Source organism: Chiloscyllium plagiosum, unplaced genomic scaffold (genome assembly GCF_037043375.1).
Source record: "Chiloscyllium plagiosum isolate Xiang-an unplaced genomic scaffold, Cpla_swu_hap1 HiC_scaffold_20, whole genome shotgun sequence".
Classification (NCBI taxonomy): domain Eukaryota; kingdom Metazoa; phylum Chordata; class Chondrichthyes; order Orectolobiformes; family Hemiscylliidae; genus Chiloscyllium; species Chiloscyllium plagiosum.
Window position 1 is genome coordinate 29,060,821 of NW_028270158.1, and position 24,088 is coordinate 29,084,908.

At 43.0% G+C, this 24,088-nt stretch overlaps 1 protein-coding gene across 5 annotated transcripts in view; it reads right to left on the reverse strand.

The window, feature by feature from the left end:
- Positions 1-6,827: 6,827 nt before the first annotated feature.
- Positions 6,828-24,088, reverse strand: part of arhgap17a (Rho GTPase activating protein 17a) — a 129,074-nt gene continuing 111,813 nt past the window's right edge. For 2 of the 5 annotated variants that reach the window (XM_087997756.1, XM_087997760.1), the window contains 3 exons: positions 18,952-19,121; positions 16,036-16,683; positions 6,828-7,866 (listed from right to left, as the gene is read on the reverse strand). In XM_087997756.1, coding sequence (XP_087853882.1) covers positions 7,736-7,866; positions 16,036-16,683; positions 18,952-19,121 — 949 coding nt within the window. In that variant the 3' untranslated portion in view covers positions 6,828-7,735. Of the gene's footprint in view, positions 7,867-8,483; positions 8,532-12,733; positions 12,759-16,035; positions 16,684-18,951; positions 19,122-24,088 lie in introns of all 5 variants that reach the window. The other 3 variants (XM_087997757.1, XM_087997758.1, XM_087997759.1) reach the window with 3 other exon arrangements.

A 24,088-nucleotide genomic window follows, 5' to 3' on the forward strand; every position in this document is an offset into this window, starting at 1 on the left:
GTGGTGCATGAGGAATTGTAAGGGGCGGAAGTGATTAGATTAGATTACATTACGGTGTGGAAACAGGCCCTTCGGCCCAACAAGTCCACACCAACCCGCCGAAGCGCAACCTACCCATACCCCTACATTTACCCCTTACCTAACACTGCGGGCAATTTAGCATGGCCAATTCACCTGACCTGCACATCCTTGGACTGTGGGAGGAAACCGGAGCACCCGGAGGAAACCCACGCAGACAAGGGGAGAACGTGCAAACTCCACACAGTCAGTTGCCTGAGGCGGGAATTGAACCCGGGTCTCTGGCGCTGTGAGGCAGCAGTGCTAACCACTGCCACCCAGTGGTTGCGGAAGTGGCCATGATGGGGGCGGAAGTGATGTCATCGATTACCATGGGGGTGGTAGCTGTACCAGCCACATGGCTAATGGCGTCTGAGCAGTTCCAGAGGCCAGGGGGAATCTTCTGGAATGTTTGAGGAGCGCTGGTTATGGAGGTGGGTGTATAAACGTTTGTTGTACTTACACGTGACATCACCTCCGCACCCCACATCATCGCTGACGTCACACGTTCAGCAACTTCTGCCCCCTCTACTGCCATGTTGCCACCACTTCTGCCCCCACTAATGCCACTCACCTGCATTCTGCTGACACGCCCCCCAACAGATCCCACTGTCACCATCCCTGCCCCCAGAACCCTGAGGGGAACATCACCCCTGCTCATGACTCCACGCCCATTCCCCCCACCACCACACCCACTCCAGTTACAGGCTCCGCCCCCACTCCCAGCTCCACACCTACACCTGGTCCTAGCTCCCAGCCCTGCCGAGTTTTCACCATCCCTCCAGACCTTCCCCTCACTGAGGACGAACGATCAGTCCTCAGCAAAGGCCTTACCTTCATCCCCCCCCCCCCCCCCCCCCCCACACATCAATGAATTTAATACGCATTGTGACATCGAACACTTCTTCCGCCGCCTCCACCTCCGAGCTTACTTTTACAATCAGGACTCCCACCCATCTTCCAAGGACCCCTTCGCCCACCTCCAACACACTCCATCCACCTGGACATCCCACGCTGGCCTATTTACTGCCCTCAACCTCTTCATTTCCAACTACCACCGGGCCATTAACCGCCTCAACCTGTCTACCCCCCTCCCCAACTCCAACCTCTCATCCTCACAACGCGCAGCCCTTCACTCCCTCTGCTCCAATCCCGACCTCACCATCAAACCAGCAGATAAAGGGGATGCAATGGTAGTTTGGCGCACTGACCTCTACACCGCTGAAGCCAGACGCCAACTCGAAGACACCTCCTCCTATTGCCCCCTCGACTATGACCCAAACCCCATCACCAAACCATTATCTCCCAGACCATACAGAACCTCCTTCTCTCAGGAGATCTCCCACCCACAGCTTCCAACCTAATAGTCCGGGAACCCCCCACCGCCCGATTCTACCTCCTTCCCAGGAAAAACAAGCCTGACCACCTAGCCGACTCATTGTCTCAGCCTGCTCCTGCCCCACTGAACTCATCTCCACCTATCTCGATACTGTTCTATCCCCCCCCCCCCCCCGGCCAGGAACTCCCCACATATGTTTGAGACACCAGCCACACCCTACACCTCCTCCAAGATTTCCGTTTCCCCGGCCCCCAATGCCTCATCTTCGCCATGAATATCCAATCCCTCTACACCTCCATCCGCCATGACCAGGGCCTCAAGCCCTCTGTTTCGTCCTCTCCTGACGTCCCCAACAGTACCCTTCTATTGACACTCTCATTCGTTTGGCTGAACTCATCCTCACCCTTAACAATTTCTCGTTCGAATCCTCCCTCTTCCTCCAGACCAAAGGGGTAGCCATGGGCACCCATATGGGCCCCCATATGGGCCCCAGCTATGCCTGTCTCTTTGTCGGCTACGGAGAACAGTCCAACTTCCGTAGTTACACCTGCACCACTCCCCACCTCTTCCTCCACTACACTGATGACTGCATTGGCGCCACCTCATGCTCCCGCGAGGAGGTTGAGCAATTCATCAACTTCACCAACACATTCCACCCTGACCTTAAGTTTACCTGGACCATCTCTGACACCTCCCTCCCCTTCCTGGACCTCTCCATCTTCATTAATGGCGACCAACTTGACACTGACACTTTTTACAAACCCACTGACTCCCACAGCTACCTGGATTACACCTCTTCCCACCCCACCTCCTGCAAAAATGCCATCCCGTATTCCCAATTCCTCCGCCTCCGCCATATCTGCTCCCAGGAGGACCAGTTCCACCACAGAACACACCAGATGGCTTCCTTCTTTAGAGATCGCAATTTCCCTTCCTACGTGTTTGAAGATGCCCTCCAACGCATCTCATCCACATCCCGCACCTCCGCTCTCAAATCCCACCCCTCCAACTGTAACAAGGACAGAGACCCCCCTCCCAGGGTCCTCACTTTCCACGCTATCAACCTTCGCATAAACCACATCATCTGCCAACATTTCCGCCACCTCCAAACGGACCCCACCTCCAGGGATATATTTCCCTCCCCACCCCTTTCCACCTTCTGCAAAGACCGTTCCCTCCGTGACTACCTGGTCAGGTCCATGCCCCCCTACAACCCACCCTCCTGTCCTGGCACCCCCCCGCCACCGCAGGAATTGCAAAGCCTGCGCCCACACCTCCTCCCTCACCTCCATCCATGGCCTCAAAGGAGCCTTCCACATCCATCAAAGCTTCACCTGCACATCCACCAATATCATTTATTGTATCCGTTGCTCTGGATGCGGTCTCCTCTACATTGGGGAGACTGGGCGCCTCCTAGCAGAGCGCTTTAGGGAACATCTCCAGGACACCCACACCAATCAACCCCACCACCCGTGGCCAACATTTCAACGCCCCCTCTCTCTCAGTCGAGGTCATGCAGGTCCTGGGTCTCCTCCACCACCGCTCCCTCACCACCAGACCCCTGAGGAAGAACGCCTCATTTTCCACCTCGGAACACTTCAACTCCAGGGCATCAATGTGGATTTCACTAGTTTCCTCATTTTCCCTCCCCCCCACCTTACCTCAGTTCTAACCTTCCAGCTCAGCACCATCCTCATGACCTGTCCTACCTGCCAATCTCCCTTCCCACCTATCCGTTCCACTCTCCCCTCTGACCTGTCACCTCCATCCCCACCCCATTCACCTATTGTACTCTTTGCTACTTTCTCCCCCCTCCCCTCTGACCTATCACCTCTATCCCCACCCCCATTCACCTATTGTACTCTTTGCTACTTTCTCCCCCCTCCCCTCTGACCTATCACCTCTATCCCCACCCCCATTCACCTATTGTACTCTTTACTACTTTCTCCCCCCTCCCCTCTGACCTATCACCTCTATCCCCACCCCCATTCACCTATTGTACTCTTTGCTACTTTCTCCCCAACCCCCCCCCCCCCTCCCCTTCATCTATCTCTCCATTCTGGAGGCTTCCTGCCTCGATTCCTGATGGACATTTGCCCAAAACGCCGATTTTCCTGCTCCTCACTTGTTATCACGTGGTTGGCTATTACACAGAACCCATTGTTAGCCGCTAACCATCCCCATTAATAGCTATTCATTCTCCCAGCCACATTATTATCAATTCCTTTGTCTGTCCAACTGTTCTTCTCTTTTTGGGCGCTATTCCCACCTATCACTTACTCCTTCCCTCCACCTTATGTTCTGCATATAATCCGTTTTCTTAGTGCCATCATTTCTGAGGAAGGGTCGTTCGACCCAAAACATTAACTCTGATTTCTCTCCACAGGTGCTGCTAGACCTACTGAGCTTTTCCAGCAATTTCTATTATTCTCTCTGATTTACATCACCCACAGTTCTTTCAGCTTGTAGTTTGCAATTAATGGTGTTACCTGGTGCAATCTGAAAGCTGTGTCTTTGCTGTCTGAACGCACGACGGCAATATTATCCTATATTTTGCCTGGAATGTGCAATTTGACACAGCTAAAAGTACTGTGGGCCCACACAAGGAGCCTGCTATTACTTCTCAATACCTTCAGCACTGATGTCGAGAATGTTAATGTACAATTTCAGTGCAAAAGTATTTTTTTAATTCAGTCTGTTTGGACAGGTTATGACACACCTCCCTTGTAGGAAGATTTGAACAGAGACTGTCTGGCTCAGAGGGAGAGACAGTGACACTGTGGTACAAAGGCCTCCCAATTTCAGTGGAATGCTATTCATCTGAAGGAAGCAAATTAGACTTCACTAATTGTACCTGTGGTGTAAGTAAACACACTCAGGGCTTCTTGGCTGTTTTTAATTACATCACAGGTCCTGTCAGCAGAGGAGTGTAATTTAAGCAGTCAAACACAGACAATACTGCATTCAGGTTCTTTGCAAAATTAGACACAGAACTCAACAAATTACAGTCATTGATTGCATCACTCCATCCTCACAACGAACCCTCACTGCCCCTGGATGCCTGTAGCTAGTCAGCTTTGGTAGTTACCTGAACCCATTGCAATACATTTCCTGACATTTCTTTATTCTTTGCTAGACAAGGTTGCCAATACCCACAGTAAACAGCTGAGATTTGGCCCAGTAGAGATTCACCCTCACTGACAGAGTCCCAACAGGATACAGTGTCTCGCATCATGCGGCTGGCTAAAACCGAGCCCATTGTTCCTGGAACTGCTGAGAACATTCAGGATAACATGGGCCTCTCAGCCCTCACTCTCATCCTGCAATCCAGCATGAAGTTATAATTACAGGCAGTACCAATAAACACACCGTATTCCAGCCTCTGTGCTCATTGATACATGGGGCCGAGAGTTTATTGTATAGTTAACTGTACCCTGCATCATTGGGAATGCCACTAAGCACATGCTCCATCCTTCTTTCTGGTCAATGAAAAGACTGAAATCCCCTCTACTATCCATAGCTGCAGCAGGGAGGTACCTGCACCCAACAAGAAAGAGCCACTAATGTATAAGTTTAGGGCCAGGATGGGTTTTGATGGCCACTAACTGCCGTTACGACATGGGGTAAGCCCCTCTGCTAATTTAAAACCTGCAACACAGAAAAGATTTATCTCATGCAGTAATCTGTGAAAATTCAAGAGGTCAAGAACTATTTAAAATAAAAATTTATAACTTTATTTCTTAAAGTATAACAGAGAATGTTTAACTAACAACTATTCGCAACTCCTTCCTCCCTCGATCTTTTACCTTCCCGTTCTACAATACTAGTCCAATAAAACACCTGATTAAGATTTACAGAACTTATCTCAAAACCAGTCAGTTTTCAGTCTTCGCTGTATTCCTGTCTTCTCGGGGATTCTGCTTCACATGTTATTGATTGATAAAGGTACCTTTGACAGAACTATTTCTCAGGCAGTTTTTACATGCTGGAAGCTTGGCAGTTCTCCTCTCAACTGTTCAATCTTCACTGGTCTTAAACCCACAAAGCATTGGATTGTGTCATTGGCTTTTAAGATTGTTAATATACTAAATTCAAACTGGATTGGAGTTTAGTATTTTTTAGGGTATAATTTAAACTGATTGGCCTAATTCAAATCTGCTTTATCATTTCCAGGCAACCAAGCTACCCCAGTAGCTGGAGCACCTGCTACATTGCTTCTTATTGAGAACACTTGGTGTTGTCACTGCTAGCTTTTAACTTTCAAAGATACGTGTACACCCACATCTCCATAATACTGCTGTTCTCACTCCTCTGTGGTTGCAGAATGTAGTACAGTTCAGTCACTTGCTGCTTGGCAAAACACAGGTACCTACCACACCATTCCTGGCTGAGCTGGAGATACAAAGGTGCTCCTCAAAGATTCGTGGTGCGCTGGGTCTCTCTCCCAGTGCAGTTTCCTCCCTCTGTTACTTGTGCATTTCTGGCTCCAATAGTCAAAAGCGCCTCATCTGAAATTTGGTGGTTAACCCTTTATTAAGCATGGAGAAGGTCAAGGAGAGAGTGTCTCACGTAGTTGAGCATTTTCACCAAGGAGTGATTAAGGGGTGTTAAACTTGGCTTATGTTTGGCCAATGCTACACAGTATACTTTCTGTTCACCTGGAGAATTCATTTGTTCACATCATCTCCCCATCTCAAACATCCAGTTTCCTGGCTGACCTTGTTTCAGCCAATGCCAAAACCAGCATTCTTATTAACATGGTTCCACTTTCTACATTCTAACTCTTTCCTTTCTTCTAAATTTCAGAAAAGTTCCATTTTCACTTCTATATTTCTGCATTACAATAGCAACAACATTTCAAAAATACATCATTGGCTCTAGGATGTCCTACAACCACAAGAGTATCCACAGAAATTAAAGGGTTTTTATACTTCTTTCCCACTTTTCCACAAAGTTGGCCCCTCCAACACTTGAATACTGTTCTCATATCTTGGAATTTTTTCTAATATGTACAGCTGTCTATTTGAAAGGTGATATGCTTTTTTCCAGAAAAACTACTTCTCTCTTTATTCTGTCGACACTACCATGGTTGTTGCACTTCAGAGCTCTTCTGTCCTGTCGCTCAATCAGAAAGAATGTGTGGGAAATTATCCTTTCTCATTGCATTCTCAATAAACTCCTATTTAGATTAGTCTTAATGCCTTCTACTCATAACAGTATCTTTTCCCAGAACCTTAAAACTATGGAACTCCTTATCTTCAATAATGTCAAGGATCATCACGACACAATTTTGCATGAACTAGCTGTTACTTCCCAATTTATCTTGCATCCTCTTTTGATCTTTCAATTTTTTTTTGGTGCTTGCAGGTTTGTGACTTTGTCCTTCATCTCTATTTGTCATTTTAAAACAAAAAGCACCATGAACACGCAGTCCTTGCCCACAAACAACCAGCTTAGTGGTGCATTTTATTTTCTTAATACATGTATGTAATTTGTACACATTTTCTTCAGAATGTATTTTTGTTTATAATTCATAACAGATTTTCAGACTAATGAAAACAGTGTCATTTATTCAGATTTAATCAGTTAGAAAACTGCCTTGTATGCAAAACAAGACCTAAGGCAAGAAGTGCACTTTATGTTAAACAGAAGAACATAGCAAAATGAATACCAACCAAGTACAACTGGTTTAGCATTAATCTTACAAGCAAACCGCATTAGGATAAATACAAATGTACAGATTGAGCAGACTGTCTCAGTCCAGTACCATTTTCTTGCATGTGTTTAATTCAACACAGAAATAATTACTTGTACAAAATCTGGATACTGCTCAGAGTACAATATTTAAAAGAAAGAAGAAAACAAGACCATGGTGAGTTTCCATCCAGAAACTTGGTGACAATTGAATAAGGCACTAGAAACCCAAATGTAACCAAATGGTTGGCTATTAACCCACAGTTGAACTCCCAATGGGGAACGGTTTCTCATACAATCACAGTTTCTTGCAATGAATGAATGTCTTTCAGAAGAATCTCCTGTCTGAACTACAAACAAAGCAGAGGATCAGTTTGGAGACCATAATAGTGGCATTGATGAATCCATGATAGTGGCATTGATTAGATCATGATAGTGGCATTGATGGGATCATGATAGTGGCACTGATGAAATCTTCAATCATATTCCATGCAACATGAGCACATCTAGCAGAAAACAACCAAGAGAGTTTTATTTCCTTTCTTGAGTTATTTTTTTTGTAGCTGGCATATCCTTTTGACAGCAGCAGAATTAAGCTTCTAAGAGGATAGCTTAGCGGTGCAAATGGAGGAGTGTCAGGACCCTTCACAAAGCGGTGCTCTCAGAGTCATCGTCAAGATCTTGCTGCTCATGTTTTCCAAGTTCAGAGTTGCCTGCAGCAGACATTAACTCCACAGGCTGGTTCGAGTCCTGCTCTTGCACAGTAGAATCAGAATCTGGCAGTAAACATAAAACATCAGTGATACCCTAAGAAACATGACAAGTGGCTAGGATACTATTCCAGGATGGCTACCTCACCTCTACAACCTCCACCATTACAACAGGGGTGATGGCTTGAAAGGCACACACCAACAGCTAATTCAGTGAGCAGTGCACATTTTTTTAAACGTAACCTTTGATAAACTAAAAGGGAACATTCCTAGAACTTCACTATAAACCCAGTCTGAACATGATGCTGCCTCTGGAGATGATGCATCACTGATCTGTACTACAGTACTTTCCATTCTTAAACCTGTGATAATTTAGCACCCTCCTACTCTATAACTTGTGACATTAATAGGATCTATAAATGTTGGTCACAATTGAAGCAACTGAATTGCTATCATTTGCACATTAACCACTGAACAACCCAACTGAATACTTTCTACTGCATATCAAATTCAGGGTGTATGCAGGCATTTTCTGATGTCTAGTAGTCCTCTTTACCCATGCATTATTAGTACAAGTGCAGGCAAGCAGTGTGATGAATGGTTAGTAACAAGACTGGAAAGCATGCATTAAATTGACACTGAATTAGCAGGATTAATTGGCCAATCACTTGCCCATGTCTTACCATTAACTTTCCCCATTCTGCTCAAACAGTACTTTCCTGGTCAGACATCTGCATTTTTTAATGGAATAGTTTACAATTAGAAGCCATAATCCTAAAAGGCTTTTCCATATTGGCGGGTAACCACACAGTGTCTGCAGATTACATGTACTGTATGTGCAACATCTAAGAGCTTTGTGCCAACTACAGTAGCGGGATGCGAACTCTGATACACACTAACACTGATAACCGTATCCACTATTAGTAAGGATCAACCTGTTCTCGGATACAGCTTTTCTGATGTGAAGGCCATTGAAGATTTGTAAGGCCCCAGCAGCCTACAGGCACAACCATTAGCAAAGATTGAAATTTTTCCACAGCAGGGTAGCATGAAGAAATTCTCATTCTGCTACTTGGGTTTAAGCCTTCTGACATCAATTAATCAATCTCATTTAATCTCAACAAATATTTGCTGAATGACGGATTTAAAATTAAGCAAACAATAAAGCGCCAGGATCGACAGACATCCAGATACACTGAAAGCAATTGCTTTTCCTGCTTAGTATAAGCAGCACTTCGTCTCTCTAAATGAATAGGCAGCATATCAAAGTCTCATAGGGGGAGGAGACACTGCAGATGCAGACAATCATGCATGCAAACTCTTTTAGAATTTTACTCTGTGAAAGGATAAGTGAACATTTATTTATAGGAGTTTATTTGCTTCACATACACTTGTTCTGGCCAGAATTTATTTGCTATCAACTAATTGCATCCAATAGCTTGACCCAATTACAGGAAAAATGCAAATTACATGACTTGAGAAGTATAAATTCCTCTAAAAAGGGAAAAGATATTGGTGAGACAGCATCTGGAGTATTGTGCACAGCTTTGATTGCCTTATTTGAGGAAAGGCTTGGTGGCATTGCAGGCAGTTCAGAGGAGGTTCATTAGATTGATCCCAGGGATGAGGGGTTTGTCGTCTGAAGACAGATTGAACAGTTTAGGCCTGTAGTCTCTGGAATTTAGAAGATTGAGGAGAGATCAAATGGATGTATTCAAGATGATTATATAACCCATGGATAAAATAGACGTGGAGTGGATGCTTCCTCTTGTGGGACATTCTAGGACTAGAGCTCACAGTCTCAGGGTAACTGGTAGCAAGTTTAAAACAGATTTGAGGAGAAACTACATCTCCCAAAGGGTTGGAGAATCGGTGGAATTTCCTACCCCAAACTGCGGGGGATGCTGGGACAGTGAGTAAATTTAAGGAGAGGTTAGGCAGATTTTTAAATGATAATGGGGTGAAAGGTTATGTGGAGAAGGCAGGAAAATGGGGGTGAGGAGCAGATCATCCATGATCAAATGGTGGAGCAGACTAGACGGGTCGAATGGCCCAATTCTGCTCCTATATCTTATGAATTTATGAAGTAAGATTTGTCTTATAATTAAAAGTTAACATTTTAAACATTCTAATCGCTTATCTTTTCTCTCCCCCCAGTTTAGTTTTCCATCATTTTAATTTTAAATTTTAATTTAATTAGCCTACAAATGCAGCTGTTATTTATTCTAGGGTGAATTACAATGTGTTTCATTTCTTTACTGGTTTGGGTCCCACACTTAAAAAAAAAACTGGACATAAGAACAAAGGGCAGGAATCTCAGGATCGCACTTTCAGCAAATTGAGGCTGAACAGTCAGCAATGTGAATAGGTTCACTTCTATTGTGATCCTAGCTGCCTAAATAAAATCACCATGATATAGCTGATCTGGAGTTAAGCACTTGGCTTGATCATGATATCTTAATGTGATACGAAAGAAGTTAATAAACCAACGCACTAAACCATTTCAGTTGAGCATAAGTCAGTGGAAATTTGCTGGCTGAGAACAGCAGAGTTATTATTGGGTGAAACAGTAGTTTTTAAACATCCACAATTCTCTGATCTTTATTCTCTCATATACATATAATTCTAGAGCCTTCAAACTAACTTGTTGACTGAAAAAACTAACTAGTCAAAAGTTGAAGTATTTTCAAACTAACTCAGATTTGTTTTAAATTCACACTATTTCCATTGTATGGAAATACAGTATTACCATGCAGTATGTTTATCAGAGTCTAGACATAAAAGCCATTTGGTTGCAACTGAAGCTATGGGGTAAACAGAATACACAAAGTTGGCAAGGTCACATGCCCAGAGGAAGCACATTACATAATTCTACATTGAAGTAATGGAGGACCAAATAATATTAGAACATGCATGCTCTAATATCCTCATGCAAACTGCATACATGGTGAACATTACTATAATTACATCCAGCTCTAAAACAGCATATTATAAATCGCTAGGCTCCCACACAGCTAGCATTGCTGCCCATTCAATCCAAAGACTGTTGCCCAGTCTAGCATATATGTGGTTAGAGTGGAATTACATTCTCTTGATTAGTTCAAGACAGGATAGGAGATTCGACACACAAATTTTAGAGAAAGAATGAATTTTCAAGTTCACTGAAATGCATCATTACAGCACACTATATTACAGCTAACTCCACTTCAAAAATATTTCACTTGCTGTAAAACATTCTCTCTTTTCACTATATGCTGTACTATGCCTTTATGAGCCAAATAACACTGCACCTGAGCTGCAGCCTTCATTTGACAACAGCTATTTGTCCCTAATCCTTGAAGAAGAGCTGCTCCAAGTGCCATTCGCAGAACTATACCTTTGCTGAATTATGATTTTGAGGTGCCGGTGTTGGACTGGGGTGTACAAAGTTAAAAATCCCATAACATCAGGTTCTAGTCCAACAGGCTTATTTGGAAGCACTAGCTTTCGGAGTGCTGCTCCTTCATCAGATGGTTGTGGAGTACAAGATCATAAGACATCTGTGTACGATCTTATAGTCCCCAACCACCTGAAGGAGGAGCAACCCTCCGAAAGCTAGTGCTTCCAAATAAACCTGTTGGACTAGAACCTGGTGTTGTGGGATTTTTAAGTTTGCTGAATTACATGGGCTTTATTGTATAGCCTCAAATTTAAAGTTCTATTTTTTTAATTTAAGGTCAAAGATCAACACTATCTAAACTCTCTGAAATCTCTTCCAGTTCAACAATGCTTCCCTCAACCTTTCCTTTTCCCTGGCCTCTTGTGCATCCCACTCATTACCACTGGCTTCCATCAATCTTAACATCCTTCCTAAAACCCACAGCATCTTCAGTTTTATGCCCTCTGTAAAACCCAAGCTTTTTATCTCCCTGCTTGGTGCCCATATTGTTTCACAAACTCTGAAAAGCACATTTTTTTCTCCATAAAGGCACAAATGTCAATGCTTTAGTTTACTTCTTTAGCTAGAATTGACACTGGTTTGCCCAAATAGCTAATCTTGATCTGTGGCATTCTAAGGATCGTATCCATCCAAATTCTTTTGCATTTATCCAGATTTTCTGTAGGGCCTGCAGGACATCAAGTCTTGTACTGCCATGCAGTTGAGACGGATTATGCCTAAACTTGCCCAGGAGTGAAGTTGGAACTTATCCAGTTTATCCGAATCATGCCACAATCTTGTGTCGTGCAGGCTGATCAGTAGTGTTGAGTTTGGCATGGAGTAGGGATTTTTTTTGGTGGGTGGGGGAATAGGAGGAGGAGGAGGAAGAGGAAGGGAAAGGAGATGGAAAATAAGATCGCTGTGATTCTCTAATGATGACACTGTACTGTCCTACTCTTCTTCACAAGACTCTTACATGACATTGATATAGGGATCTCAGACATCAGTTTGATTTAATATTTGAACTGACTCCCATTACTCGATGTTCGGTTTCCGGCAGTAAAATGTGACGTAACCAATATTCTAGGTTACAATGACGAAGATGACTTCTCTCTTGAAGGCTTTGTGGGCTGGGTTATCTCTTTTGCTCCTCCCCATAGCCAGTTCATTTTACTTGTACGCAATTGCAATGTTACTCCCCAGAGCTGCTGAGTGAAAGGGTAGTGTGAAAAGGAAGTTGGAACTAAACTTAGCTTTTCATGATGAGAGTCACATTAACAAGATTTTAATTACTGTCTCCTGTGAAGTTGTTCTAAGAGATGCTAGAGAAGAATATGAACATGGAAGAGCTTAACCTCCAAGTGTTGGGATTTACTTGTGCACAGATGCAAACAAAAAATGAGGCACTAATTTTAGCATGATTCAAAAGCACATCAGACACAACTTTGACAAAGCACTGCCCAGCGAGCAACAGCAAGACTAGCTGCTAGTGCAAACGGTTTGAAATCTACCAACCTCGCCGCAGAGTCTCCTCCCAAACCTGTGAAGGCATTGGCATGTAAAATTGTTAGTCACAAATTAATTCAATGTATTAATATTAATCAAGCATACCTGGGAAGGAACCTTCATGAATGACTAAAGATTGCCAATGTGAAAAATAAAATTGATATTCTAATTTTGATTTCCAGAAAACCATAAGATATTAGGAGCAGAGTTAGGCCACTGTGCCCTCTGAGTCTGCTGCTGCAATCATTTGATCCTGGCTGATAGGTTTCCTCCACCCTACCTTTTATATTAGCCTGCTTGGCACACCCTCCTCATTCCTGAAGAAGGGCTTATGCCCGAAACGTCGATTCTCCTGCTCCTTGGATGCTGCCTGACTTGTTGCGCTTTTCCAGCAACACATTTTTCAGCTCTGATAGGTTTCTCAACCCCATTTTCCTGCCTTCTCCCGGAAACCTTTGATCCTCTTACTAATCAAAAGCCAATCTGTCTGTTTTAACCACACTTAATGATTTGGTCTCAATAGCATTCCAAGGCAAGGGGTTCCACAGATTCAGCACCTTCTGACTGAAGAAATTGCACATCTCCTAACCTGTCCAAGTCCCTCTGCAACTTCTACTTCTCAACACTACCTGTCCCTTCACCTGCCTTCATATCATGTACAAACCTTGCAACAATGCCCTCAGTTCCTTTGCCTAGATCATTAATGTATAATATGAATAGGCATGGTCCCAACACTGATCTCCACCAGCCAATGGTTGCCATCCTGAAGAATACCCCTCTATCTCCACTCTCTGGCTGACTGGCAATTAGCTATCCCTTGCCAGTACCTTGTCCCTAACACCATGGACTCTTATCTTAATTAGCAGCCTCCTGTGATGCACTTTGTCAAAGGCTTTTTGGAAATCCAAATGGATCACATCTATTGGATTTCCTTTGTCTAACGTGCTTGTCACTTTCTCAGAGAATTCTAACAAATTTGTCAGGCATGACCTCCCCTTGACAAAGCCTTGCTGACTCAGCCCTATTCTACCAAGCACTTCCAAGTACTCCACAATCTCTTCCTTAATAATGAACTCCAAAATCTTACCAACAAGAGGTCAGACTAACCTGCCTATAGTTTCCTGCCTTTTGCCTCCCTTCCATTCTTAAACAGGGGTGTTACATTAGTTATTTTCCAATCCTCTGGGACTGTCCTTGATAGCAGTGATTCCTGAAAGAGCACCAATGTCTCCAAAACACCTCAGCTACGTCCTTCACACCCCGAGAAGTAATCCATCTGGTCCTGGTAATTATCCACTTTCAGAACTTCCAGTTTCCAGAAACTTCTCCTTAGTGATGGCGAGTACACTCACCCAGCGTCTGACTCACTTAAAGAAATTTGACAGTATAAAATGATTAAAATACAAGATGAGCGCGCTGCTGGCTATGGCAGCATTTGGTACTCATCCTTGATTTCTTGAGAAGCTTGTGGTGAACTGGTTTCTTAAAACACTCCAGTCCACGAGGTGACAGTACATTGGGGGCTAAAAGGTACACCTACCGTTTAGTTGTATGGAGAGAATTCCAGAATTTTGACACTAAAGTGAAGGAAGGACAATGTAATTTCATCAGGATGTGGGGCTTGGTGGGGAACTTGCAGGTGGTGAAAGTGAGGTCTGCAGATGCTGGAGATCAGAGCTGAAAATGTGATGCTGGAAAAGTGCAGCAGGTCAGGCAGCATCCAGGGAACAGGAGAATCGACGTTTCGGGCAAAAGCCTCCTGAAGAAGGGCTTATGCCCGAAACGTCGATTCTCCTGTTCCCTGGATGCTGCCTGACCTGCTGCGCTTTTCCAGCAACACATTTTCAACTTGCAGGTGGTGGTGTTCCTAAATATCTAAGCTTTACTGAGTCTAGAAATGAGCTACTCACCATGGAATTCCTAACCTCTGACCTGCTCCTGTAGTCACATTATTTATGTGGTTGGTCTTGTGCAATTTCTGGTCAATGTTAATGCGCAGAATAATGAAACTAGGGAAAGTCAGTAATATTAATGCCATTGCACGTATTGGGAAAATGGTTAGATTCCCTCATGTTGGCACTTGTGTGGCACAAATGTGACTTGTAATTTCTGCCCAAGCCTGAATATTGTCAGGTCTTGGTCCATTTTGACTAATGCTTCAGTATGAGACAGATTGGAAATGCTGAGATATAAAAATAGGCGGGAAAAGCTGGGACTTTTTCCACTGGAGTGTAAGAGGTTGAAGGGTGACCTATTGAGGTTTATAAATCATGAGGAGCAGAGATAAGATGAACGCCAAGGGATTTTTCCCAAGGGTGGGAGAGTTCAAAACTAGAGGGCATGTTTTTAAGGTGAGAGGTGAATGATATAAAAAGAACATGAGGGGTAGTATGATTTGAACTGCCAGTAGGCAGTTACAATGTTTAAAAGACATTTGGATAATTTCATGAATAGGAAAGGTTTGGAGAGAAATGGGCCAAGCGCAGTTTGGTTTAGTTTGAGAACATGGTTGGTGTGGACTGGTTGGACAAAGGGTCTGCTTCCATGCTGCATAACTCTATAACTCTATTGTGCAATTAGTAAACATGCCACATTTGACTTTATGATAAAGGAAGGACATTGATGAAATAGCCAAAGATAGTTGAACCTAGGACACTACCTTGAGGAACTGGGTTCTCGTGGTGCTGTGGTAGTATCCTTACCAGTGAGCCAGAGGCTTAGGTTCAAGTCCTACCTACACCAGAGATGTGAATAATAACATCTCTGAACCAGTTGATTAGAAAATATCTACCGAGGAATTCCTTCAGTGATGACCTGGGACTTAGATATCTAACTTCCAACAACTACAACAGTGTTTTCTTTGTGCTAGGTAATACAGCAAAAGGTGATGCTTCTTACACATAAAACTCTCCTTCTCTGAAAGCACCTTAGCTATGACTACTTTCTCATTCGTTGGCACCACTGAGCTTTGGTCAGTCATTCACTGTCCAGAGGAATTTTCTTAGAAAACCTCTCCAATCTTGCTACACATTCCTCTCTTGAAATGTTTCCCTAAAATCCTTTGTTGAGGTGTCTTCCCCTTCATGCACCAGGTGATGTCAACTCTGTCATTAAGGAAAGCTTGAAAATCCATCAACAACCTTTGGTGTTAATTGACCTAATAAATTATTTTTCCTATTTAGCACATTAAGCTTTGATTAAAGGTTTGGGAAGTTTCTTAGAAAAATACTGCAACTGCACTGAAATCCCAAATTTCCTATACATATAAAAGGCAAATTATAAATATCTGCAAGTTGTTTGAAAATACTCACCAGTAACTATTTTTGAAGCTGTAGTTGCCACATTTGGCAAAGCATGTTCTGGAGGACTGGAACAATTTGCAGCAGGGACTGTTACAGCTGGCTGTGGAGGTGGTGGAACACTGGGTCGATTCCTCGGCTTTGGTACTGGTCGTGCTCTTGGCAAAGTGGCAAACTGGGGGGGAAGTGACTGCTGGGGTTGCAGGTCCTGATTTGCTGTGGAAACCTGGCCATGTGGGAAGTGCTGATTTAAATGGAAGCTTGTATTGTGTGTTCCTAATGGAGGGGTGCTGGGAGGAGTTGGTGTGTCAGGTGGGCTATGGGAGGACTGATCGGTTACTTGGTCACTAGGTGCTTTACATGGATAAGGATTGATAGGCTGTGCTGGAGGTTGAGGTGGGGGGTGACTCGGAGCATGAATAACCATTAGATTACTAGAATGCCTGCGTGGCTGGATCGTAGGTTGAGAAACTGACTGTCCATGGGATTGAACAGGACTCCAGTTTCCAGGCTGACTCAGAGATGGACTGGCAACTTGGTTAGGCTGCTTTGGTGAATGCACGGAAGCTTGGCTAGCAGGCTGGTTAGTTCCATGACCTGCAGGTTGCCCAGGAGGTGGATTTGTAGGTTTTGGAGGAGCGGGAGCAGGCTTTTTCGTTGCTTGAAAGAAAAAGAAAAAACGATTAATATGAACATTAAAAGACACAAGATCACAAGCTAAGTGCAAGGGAAGAAGACAATCACCTTATTTTAATTCATTTACTCCAAGATATGGCATCCAATCACTCCCTTAATAATTGTCAAGGTATCCACACTACTCCTATCGTCAATCCATTCCATTGGTTCATTGTTATGTTTTCATACAGTTTGAAATTTATCACTCACTAATTTGAATCTGCTTGCCAATATTCTGCTCATGCCATTTATTCTACACCAAATTCATGATTTATTTTTATCAATTCCCTTAACTGTCATAAGCTGCTCTACTTGAGCATTTCTCTGATGCTTTGAAGGAAAGGAAGCAAAGGGAAAGGAAGAAAATTTGAAGCTTTTTCTCACAGGTAATGAAGATCAAGGGGAGAGCACACGGTAGAGACCACTGAATCTTTTACAATGAGAGTAGGTAAGCATCTGAAACAAAGGAAATTAAAGAGCAAAGATATAAATTGGGGAAACCTGGATTGTTTTAGAATATTCTAATGGAAGTGCACAGTGGCTCACAGCGACAGGGACCCTGGTTTGATTCCAGCCTCGGACGACTGTCCATGTGGAGTTTGCACATTCTCCCCAGGTTTGGGAGGGTTTCCTCTGGGTGCTCCGGTTTCCTCCCACAGTCCAAAGATACGCAGGCTAAATGGATTGGCCATGCTAAATTGCCCATCGTGTCCAGGGATGTGTAAATTAGGTGGTTTAGCCATGGGAAATGCAGGGTAAACAGGAATAGGGTAGGGAGTGTGTCTAGGTGGGATGTTGTTCAGTCAGTGTGGACTTGTTAGGCCGAATGGCCTGTTCCCACGCAGTAGGGATTCTATGAAATAATAGATGATCTGGTGTTTCTCAATCCTGATCGAGTACAGCACAGAAGGAGACCCTTCAGTTTAAATGGTCTGTGGCACCAATTCTGATGCCTTCAACTTCCTGAGACAAAGCAAAAAACAAACTAATTTGCTTTAAATGTACTCAAAGATCGAGCATATTTGACGCTCTGAGGTACCTTTCCATACATTTCAATGTCAAAATGTTTGCTCATCTAAGACCTAATTGACCAATCCTTTACTGATAAACTGGGCTCTCTTTTGTAGATTCCTCAGCCATGGGAAACAATATCCAAGCCTCTGTCTTTCAGGATCTTGTATGTTTCAATGAAATCAACTCATTTTTCTAAACTGCTGAGAATATGGATTGAGTGTCTCAGATAGAAATATCCTCTCATCTCAGGAACCAATCTAATGAAACTTTGCTATACCGGTTCAAGACTTATATATCTGTCCTTAAAAAGTGCTTAGTTCTCCACTATACAAACCCCATAGCGAGATTTACTTATTCTTGTACTCCAAGGCCCCAGCAATAAAAGACCATGTGTCATTTACTTTTCAAACTGCTTGTTGTGCCTAGATGTTAACTTTGTCTTTCTTGTACACCCATGTCCCTATGAACATCAACATTTAGAAATTGCATTCCTTTTGAAAAATATTATTTTCTATTTGTAAAGCCAAAGTAAATAACCTCACGCTTCCTCACATTATACTCTTTCACCTTGTTACCCACTTATTAGACCTGCCTGTATCTGTTTGTAGCCACTGTGTTCTCTCATTGCTCGCCATTGCCAGAAGCCTAGGTACATTGTCCAAGTTGCTATTCATTTTCTAAAAGCATCTCACCACAAATAAAATTGGCTGGCCAGAGATTGCTAGATTTAATATTCTTCTTTTATATTCAGTCTTCCAAAAGGGTGTAATATTTGCAATCTTCCAGTCTCTTGGCACCACCCCTATATTTAAAAAGGTAGGAGATTGTAGCCAAGACCTTCAAAAGTTTTACATTTTTGGCAATTATATGGTCACTTGAACAAATTACTTTCAGGGCTATAGGGATGGATCAGAGGTTCTGAATTACATTGTAGTGTTACATGGACCCAATGGACAAAACAACCTACTTCTGTGCCATTATGACTAAATAACCATATTTCTCTCAGCAAATTAGAATGCATCCCATCCAGAATACGCAAAACAGCAACTTTAATTTTTGTAATATAGCCTCATTTTTTTTTTTACATCTGGTTTCTTAATGTTATGGCAAATACACCTTTCCCAGTAGTTATGCTTTCAACTTGAACAATAAAAAAAATCTGTATTTGCATGATTTTAAATGTATGACATGATTTTAGCAAATTGTTGTGCATGTTAGTTATTTATAATGAGAACTCACCTCTTCTGATTACGTGTGGACTAGGACCCGTTGTATTTGATCCTGCAGCAACGTTGAGCTGAGTGGGCCCTGTGCCAGTTGGCTGTGACGGGCTCACCCCTGCACTGGCTGTGTTAGCATCATTTCTGACAGGTGGCGGAGTGCCAGCAGGCTCTTTGGACTTTGAAGGGCTGAAGGATACAAAGATTACTGACATGAAATCCAAACAGAAAGTGAGTACTGTAAAATACAACATTCCACAAAAGGTTCAAAGCTGCAACTGTATGATCCAGACATTTGACTAATTTCATTGTTCACTTTAATAAATCAAGGTGCTGAAACACTTAGTGTTGCTGGATCCCACAACTGTTTGAGAGAAATAAAGTTACCTTTAATCATCAGCGAGGATGAAAAGAGAAAGAGATAGAAGCACAAAATCACAGGGTGCTGGGTCCACTTTTATTTGTCATTTATACAAACTATTTGGATGAGAATTCAGGAGGCATGACTAGTATGTTTGCAGATGACATTAAAATTGGTAGTATAATGGACAGTGAAGAAGATTATCTAAGATTACAAAGAGATCTTGATCAACTGGGTCAATTGACTGAGGAGTGGTAAACGGAATTGAATTTGGATAAATGCAAGGTATTGCATTTTGATAATACAAACAACAGGACTTATACAATTAATGGTAGGACCTGGAGTTGTGTTGTTGAACAGAGACACCCTAGGGGTTCAGGCATTTAGTTCTTTCAAATTTGTGTCACATGGAGACAGGGTGGTTAAGAATGCATTTAGCATGTTTGTCTTCATTGCTCAGATATTGAGTCTAGAAGTTGGGATGTCATGTTGAGGTTGTACACTATGTTCATGAGGCCCCTTCTGGAATTCTCTATACAGTTTTGGTCTCCCTGTAGAGGAAGGATATTATTAAATTAGAGAGGATTCAGAAAAGATTTATCAGGATCTTGTCAAGAATGGAAGGTTTGCGTGATGAAGGTAGGCTGGGACTTTTTACTGGAGCATAGGAGGTTCTGGGGTGACCTTATCTAGAGTTTCATAAAATCATGAGGTACAAAAACAAGGTGAATAGGAAGGGTCTTTTCCCTCAGGTAGGGGTGTTAAAAAATTAGGGGGCATTTTTTAAGGTGGGAGAAGATAGATTTAAATAGGACATGAGGTGCAACTTTTTTTTTAAAACACAGAGTGTGGTTTGTGTGTGGAATGAATTGCCAGAGGAAGGGGTGGATCCAGGTAGAGTTACATCATTTAAAAGACATTTGGATAGGAAGTACATGAATAGGAAAAGTTTGGAGGGAAAGGGGCCAAACACAGGCAAGTGGGACAAGTTTGGTTTGGGATTATATTTGACATGGATTGGTTGGACAAAGAGTCCACTTGCATGCTGTATGACTCTATAGATTAGTTTCAAAAAATAATGAAAAATGTAAACTCCTCTGAAAATTGTTACATAAATCATGTGGAAGGCAAGTTCAGCATTACTGAACTGATGGCTAAATGACAGACAATAGTAATCGCCCAAAATCAAAATCATCCTTTTCATAATGCATTATTTATCATGGTTATAATTCCCAGATTTTCCAACAGTCAGGTAGTTGTTTATGCTGCGTCGATGCAAGTTGGATGCAGGACCGTGCGGAATAGTAAGAACAGACTTTGAGGGAATTGTCTGGAAAACTGAAGAGCAGATATCATGGAGATCTCTTCCACGTGAAATGCACCAAAATTTTCCATTTAAATCTGAGAATTCAAAGGGTTCTGCCTACAGATCAGGAAATACTCACCAAGGAAATGTATAACAATGAAAAACCTAGTTTAACACCTGGGTAATTATTAAACTGACCCTCCAATTTACCAGACACGTTGAAAATTGTAACTTCCCTTTGACTAGTTACACTCTCGGCTCTGACCAGACACATATCCATCTCTCCCCTTGAGCAGTCAATCGCTGTCCCGTATCCTTCTGGAATCCAAAATACACACATTTCTCCTGTAGTTGACACCACCACCAAAGAAACACTGACTGCACCACTAAAGGAACCAAGGATACAAACACCAACTTCATCAGCAACAACAACATCCTCAAACTAATAGACCTGTGACTCATTACCCACTTCATCTTCAGTAACAAGACCTACAAACAAATCAACAGAACACCCATGCGATCACCAATATCAGGGTTCTTAGCAGAAGCAGTAATGCAGAGATTCAAACAAACAGTCCTCCTCAAAATCCAACCCAAACTTTGGGTCGCTATGTGGATGACACCTTTGTCATTACAAAACAGAACAAAATCATCAACAGTACCCTTACTGGCATAAAATTCACAAAAAAAGAGTAAGAAAACGACAACAGACTCCCATTTCTAGATGTCACAGTAGAATGAACAGTTAATGGAGAACATAAGACAATAAGACATAGGAGTGGAAGTAAGGCCATTCGGCCCATCGAGTCCACTCTGCCATTCAATCATGGCTGATGGGCATTTCAACTCCACTTACCCGCATTCTCCCCGTAGCCCTTAATTCCTTGTGACATCAAGAATTTATCAATCTCTGCCTTGAAGACATTTAGCGTCCTGGCCTCCACTGCACTCTGAGGCAATGAATTCCACAGGCCCACCACTCTCTGGCTGAAGAAATGTCTCCGCATTTCTGTTCTGAATTTACCCCCTCTAATTCTAAGGTTGTGTCCACGGGTCCTAGTCTCCTTGCCTAACGGAAACAATTTCCTAGCGTCCACCCTCTCCAAGCGATGTATTATCTTGTAAGTTTCTATTAGATCTCCCCTTAATCTTCTAAACTCCAATGAATACAATCCCAGGATCCTCAGCCGTTCCTCATATGTTAGACCTCCCATTCTAGGGATCATCCGTGTGAATCTCCGTTGGACACGCTCCAGTGCCAGTATGTCCTTCCTGAGGTGTGGGGACCAAAACTGGACACAGTACTCCAAATGGGGCCTAACCAGAGCTTTATAAAGTCTCAGTAGCACAAACAAGAGGGTTTTATATTCCAACCCTCTTGAGATAAATGACAACATTACACTCGCTTTCTTAATCACGGACTCAATCTGCATGTTTACCTTTAGAGAATCCTCGACTAGCACTCCCAGATCCCTTTGTACTTTGGCTTTATGAATTTTCTCACCGTTTAGAAAGTAGTCCATGCTTCTATTCTTTTTTCCAAAGTGCAAGACCTTGCATTTGCTCACATTGAATTCCATCAGCCATTTCCTGGACCACTCTCCCAAACTGTCTAGATCCTTCTGCAGCCTCCCCACTTCCTCAGTACTACCTGCCTGTCCACCTAACTTTGTATCATCAGCAAACTTCGCTAGAATGCCCCCAGTCCCTTCATCCAGATCACTAATATATAACGTGAACAGCTGCGGCCCCAACACTGAACCCTGCTGGTCACCGGCTGCCATTACAAAAAAGAAGCTTTTATCCCAACTCTGTCTTCTGTCAGACAGCCAATCCTCAATCCATTCCAGTAGCTCAACTCGAACACCATGGGCCCTCACCTTGCTCAACAGCCTCCCATGTGGCACCTTATCAAAGGCCTTTTGGAAGTCTAGGTAGATCACATCCACTGGGTTTCCCTGGTCTAAACTAATTGTCACCTCTTCAAAGAACTCCAACAGGTTTGTCAGGCACGACCTCCCCTTACTAAATCCATGTTGACTTGCTCTAATCTGACCCTGCTCTTCCAAGAATTTAGAAACCTCATCCTTAATAATGGATTCTAGAATTTTACCAACAACTGAGGTTAGGCTAATTGGCCTATAATTTTGTCTTGATCCTTTCTTGAACAAAGGGGTTACAACAGCGATCTTCCAATCATCCAGGACTTTCCCTGACTCCAGTGACTTTTGAAAGATCTCAACCAATGCTTCCGCTATTTCCTCAGCCACCTCCCTCAGAACTCTAGGATGTAGCCCATTGGGGCCAGGAGATTTATCAATTTTAAGACCTTTTAGCTTTTCTAGCACTCTCTCTTTTGTAATGGCAACCATACTCAACTCAGCCCCCTGACTCCCTTTAATTGTTGGGATATTACTCATGTCTTCGACTGTGAAGACTAACACAAAGTTAGTCCAGCTATTTCTCATCTCCCATCACTAGCCTTCCAGCATCAGTTTAAAGTGGCCCAATGTCTACTTTTGCCTGTCGTTTGTTTCTTATGTATTGAAAGAAACTTTTACTATCATTTCTAATATTACTGGCTAGCCTACCTTCATATTTGATCCTCTCCTTCCTTATTTCTCTCTTTGTTATCCTCTGTTTGTTTTTATAGCCTTCCCAACCTTCTGAATTCCCAGTGCTCTTGGCCACTTTATAGGCTCTTTTTCTTTGATAGATTTCCTGACTTCCTTTGTCAGCCATGGCTGTCTAATCCCTCCCCGGATAATCTTTCTTTTCTTGGGGATGAACCTCTGTACAGTGTCCTCAATTATACCCACAAACTCCTGCCACTTTTGCTCTACTGTCTTCCCCGCTAGGCTCTGCTTCCAGTCTATTTTCGCCAGTTCCTCTCTCATGCCCTCATAATTACCTTTATTTAACTGTAACACCATTACATCCGATTTTGCCTTCTCTCTTTCAAACTGCAGACTGGACTCTACTATATTATGATCGCTGCTGCTTAAGTGTTCCCTTACTTTAAGATTTTTTATAAAGTCTGGTTCATTACATAGCACTAGGTCCAGAATAGCCTGCTCCCTTGTGGGCTCCATGACAAGCTGTTCCAAAAAGCCATCCTGCAAGCATTCCATGAATTCCCTTTCTTTGGATCCACTGGCAACTTTATTTACCCAGTCCACCTGCATATTGAAGTCTCCCATGATCACCGTGACCTTGCCTTTCTGACATGCCTTCTCTATTTCCCGGTACATGTTGCGCCCCTGGTCCTGACCACTGTTAGGAGGTCTGTACATAACTCCCATTATGGTTTTTTTGCCTTTGTGGTTCCTCAATTCCACCCACACAGACTCCACATCATCCGACGCTATGTCATTCAGTGCCATGGATTTAATTTTGTTCTTAACTAACAAGGCAACCCTGCCCCCTCTGCCCATCTCCCTGTCTTTTCGATAAGTTGAAAATCCTTGGATGTTTAACTGCCAGTCCTGA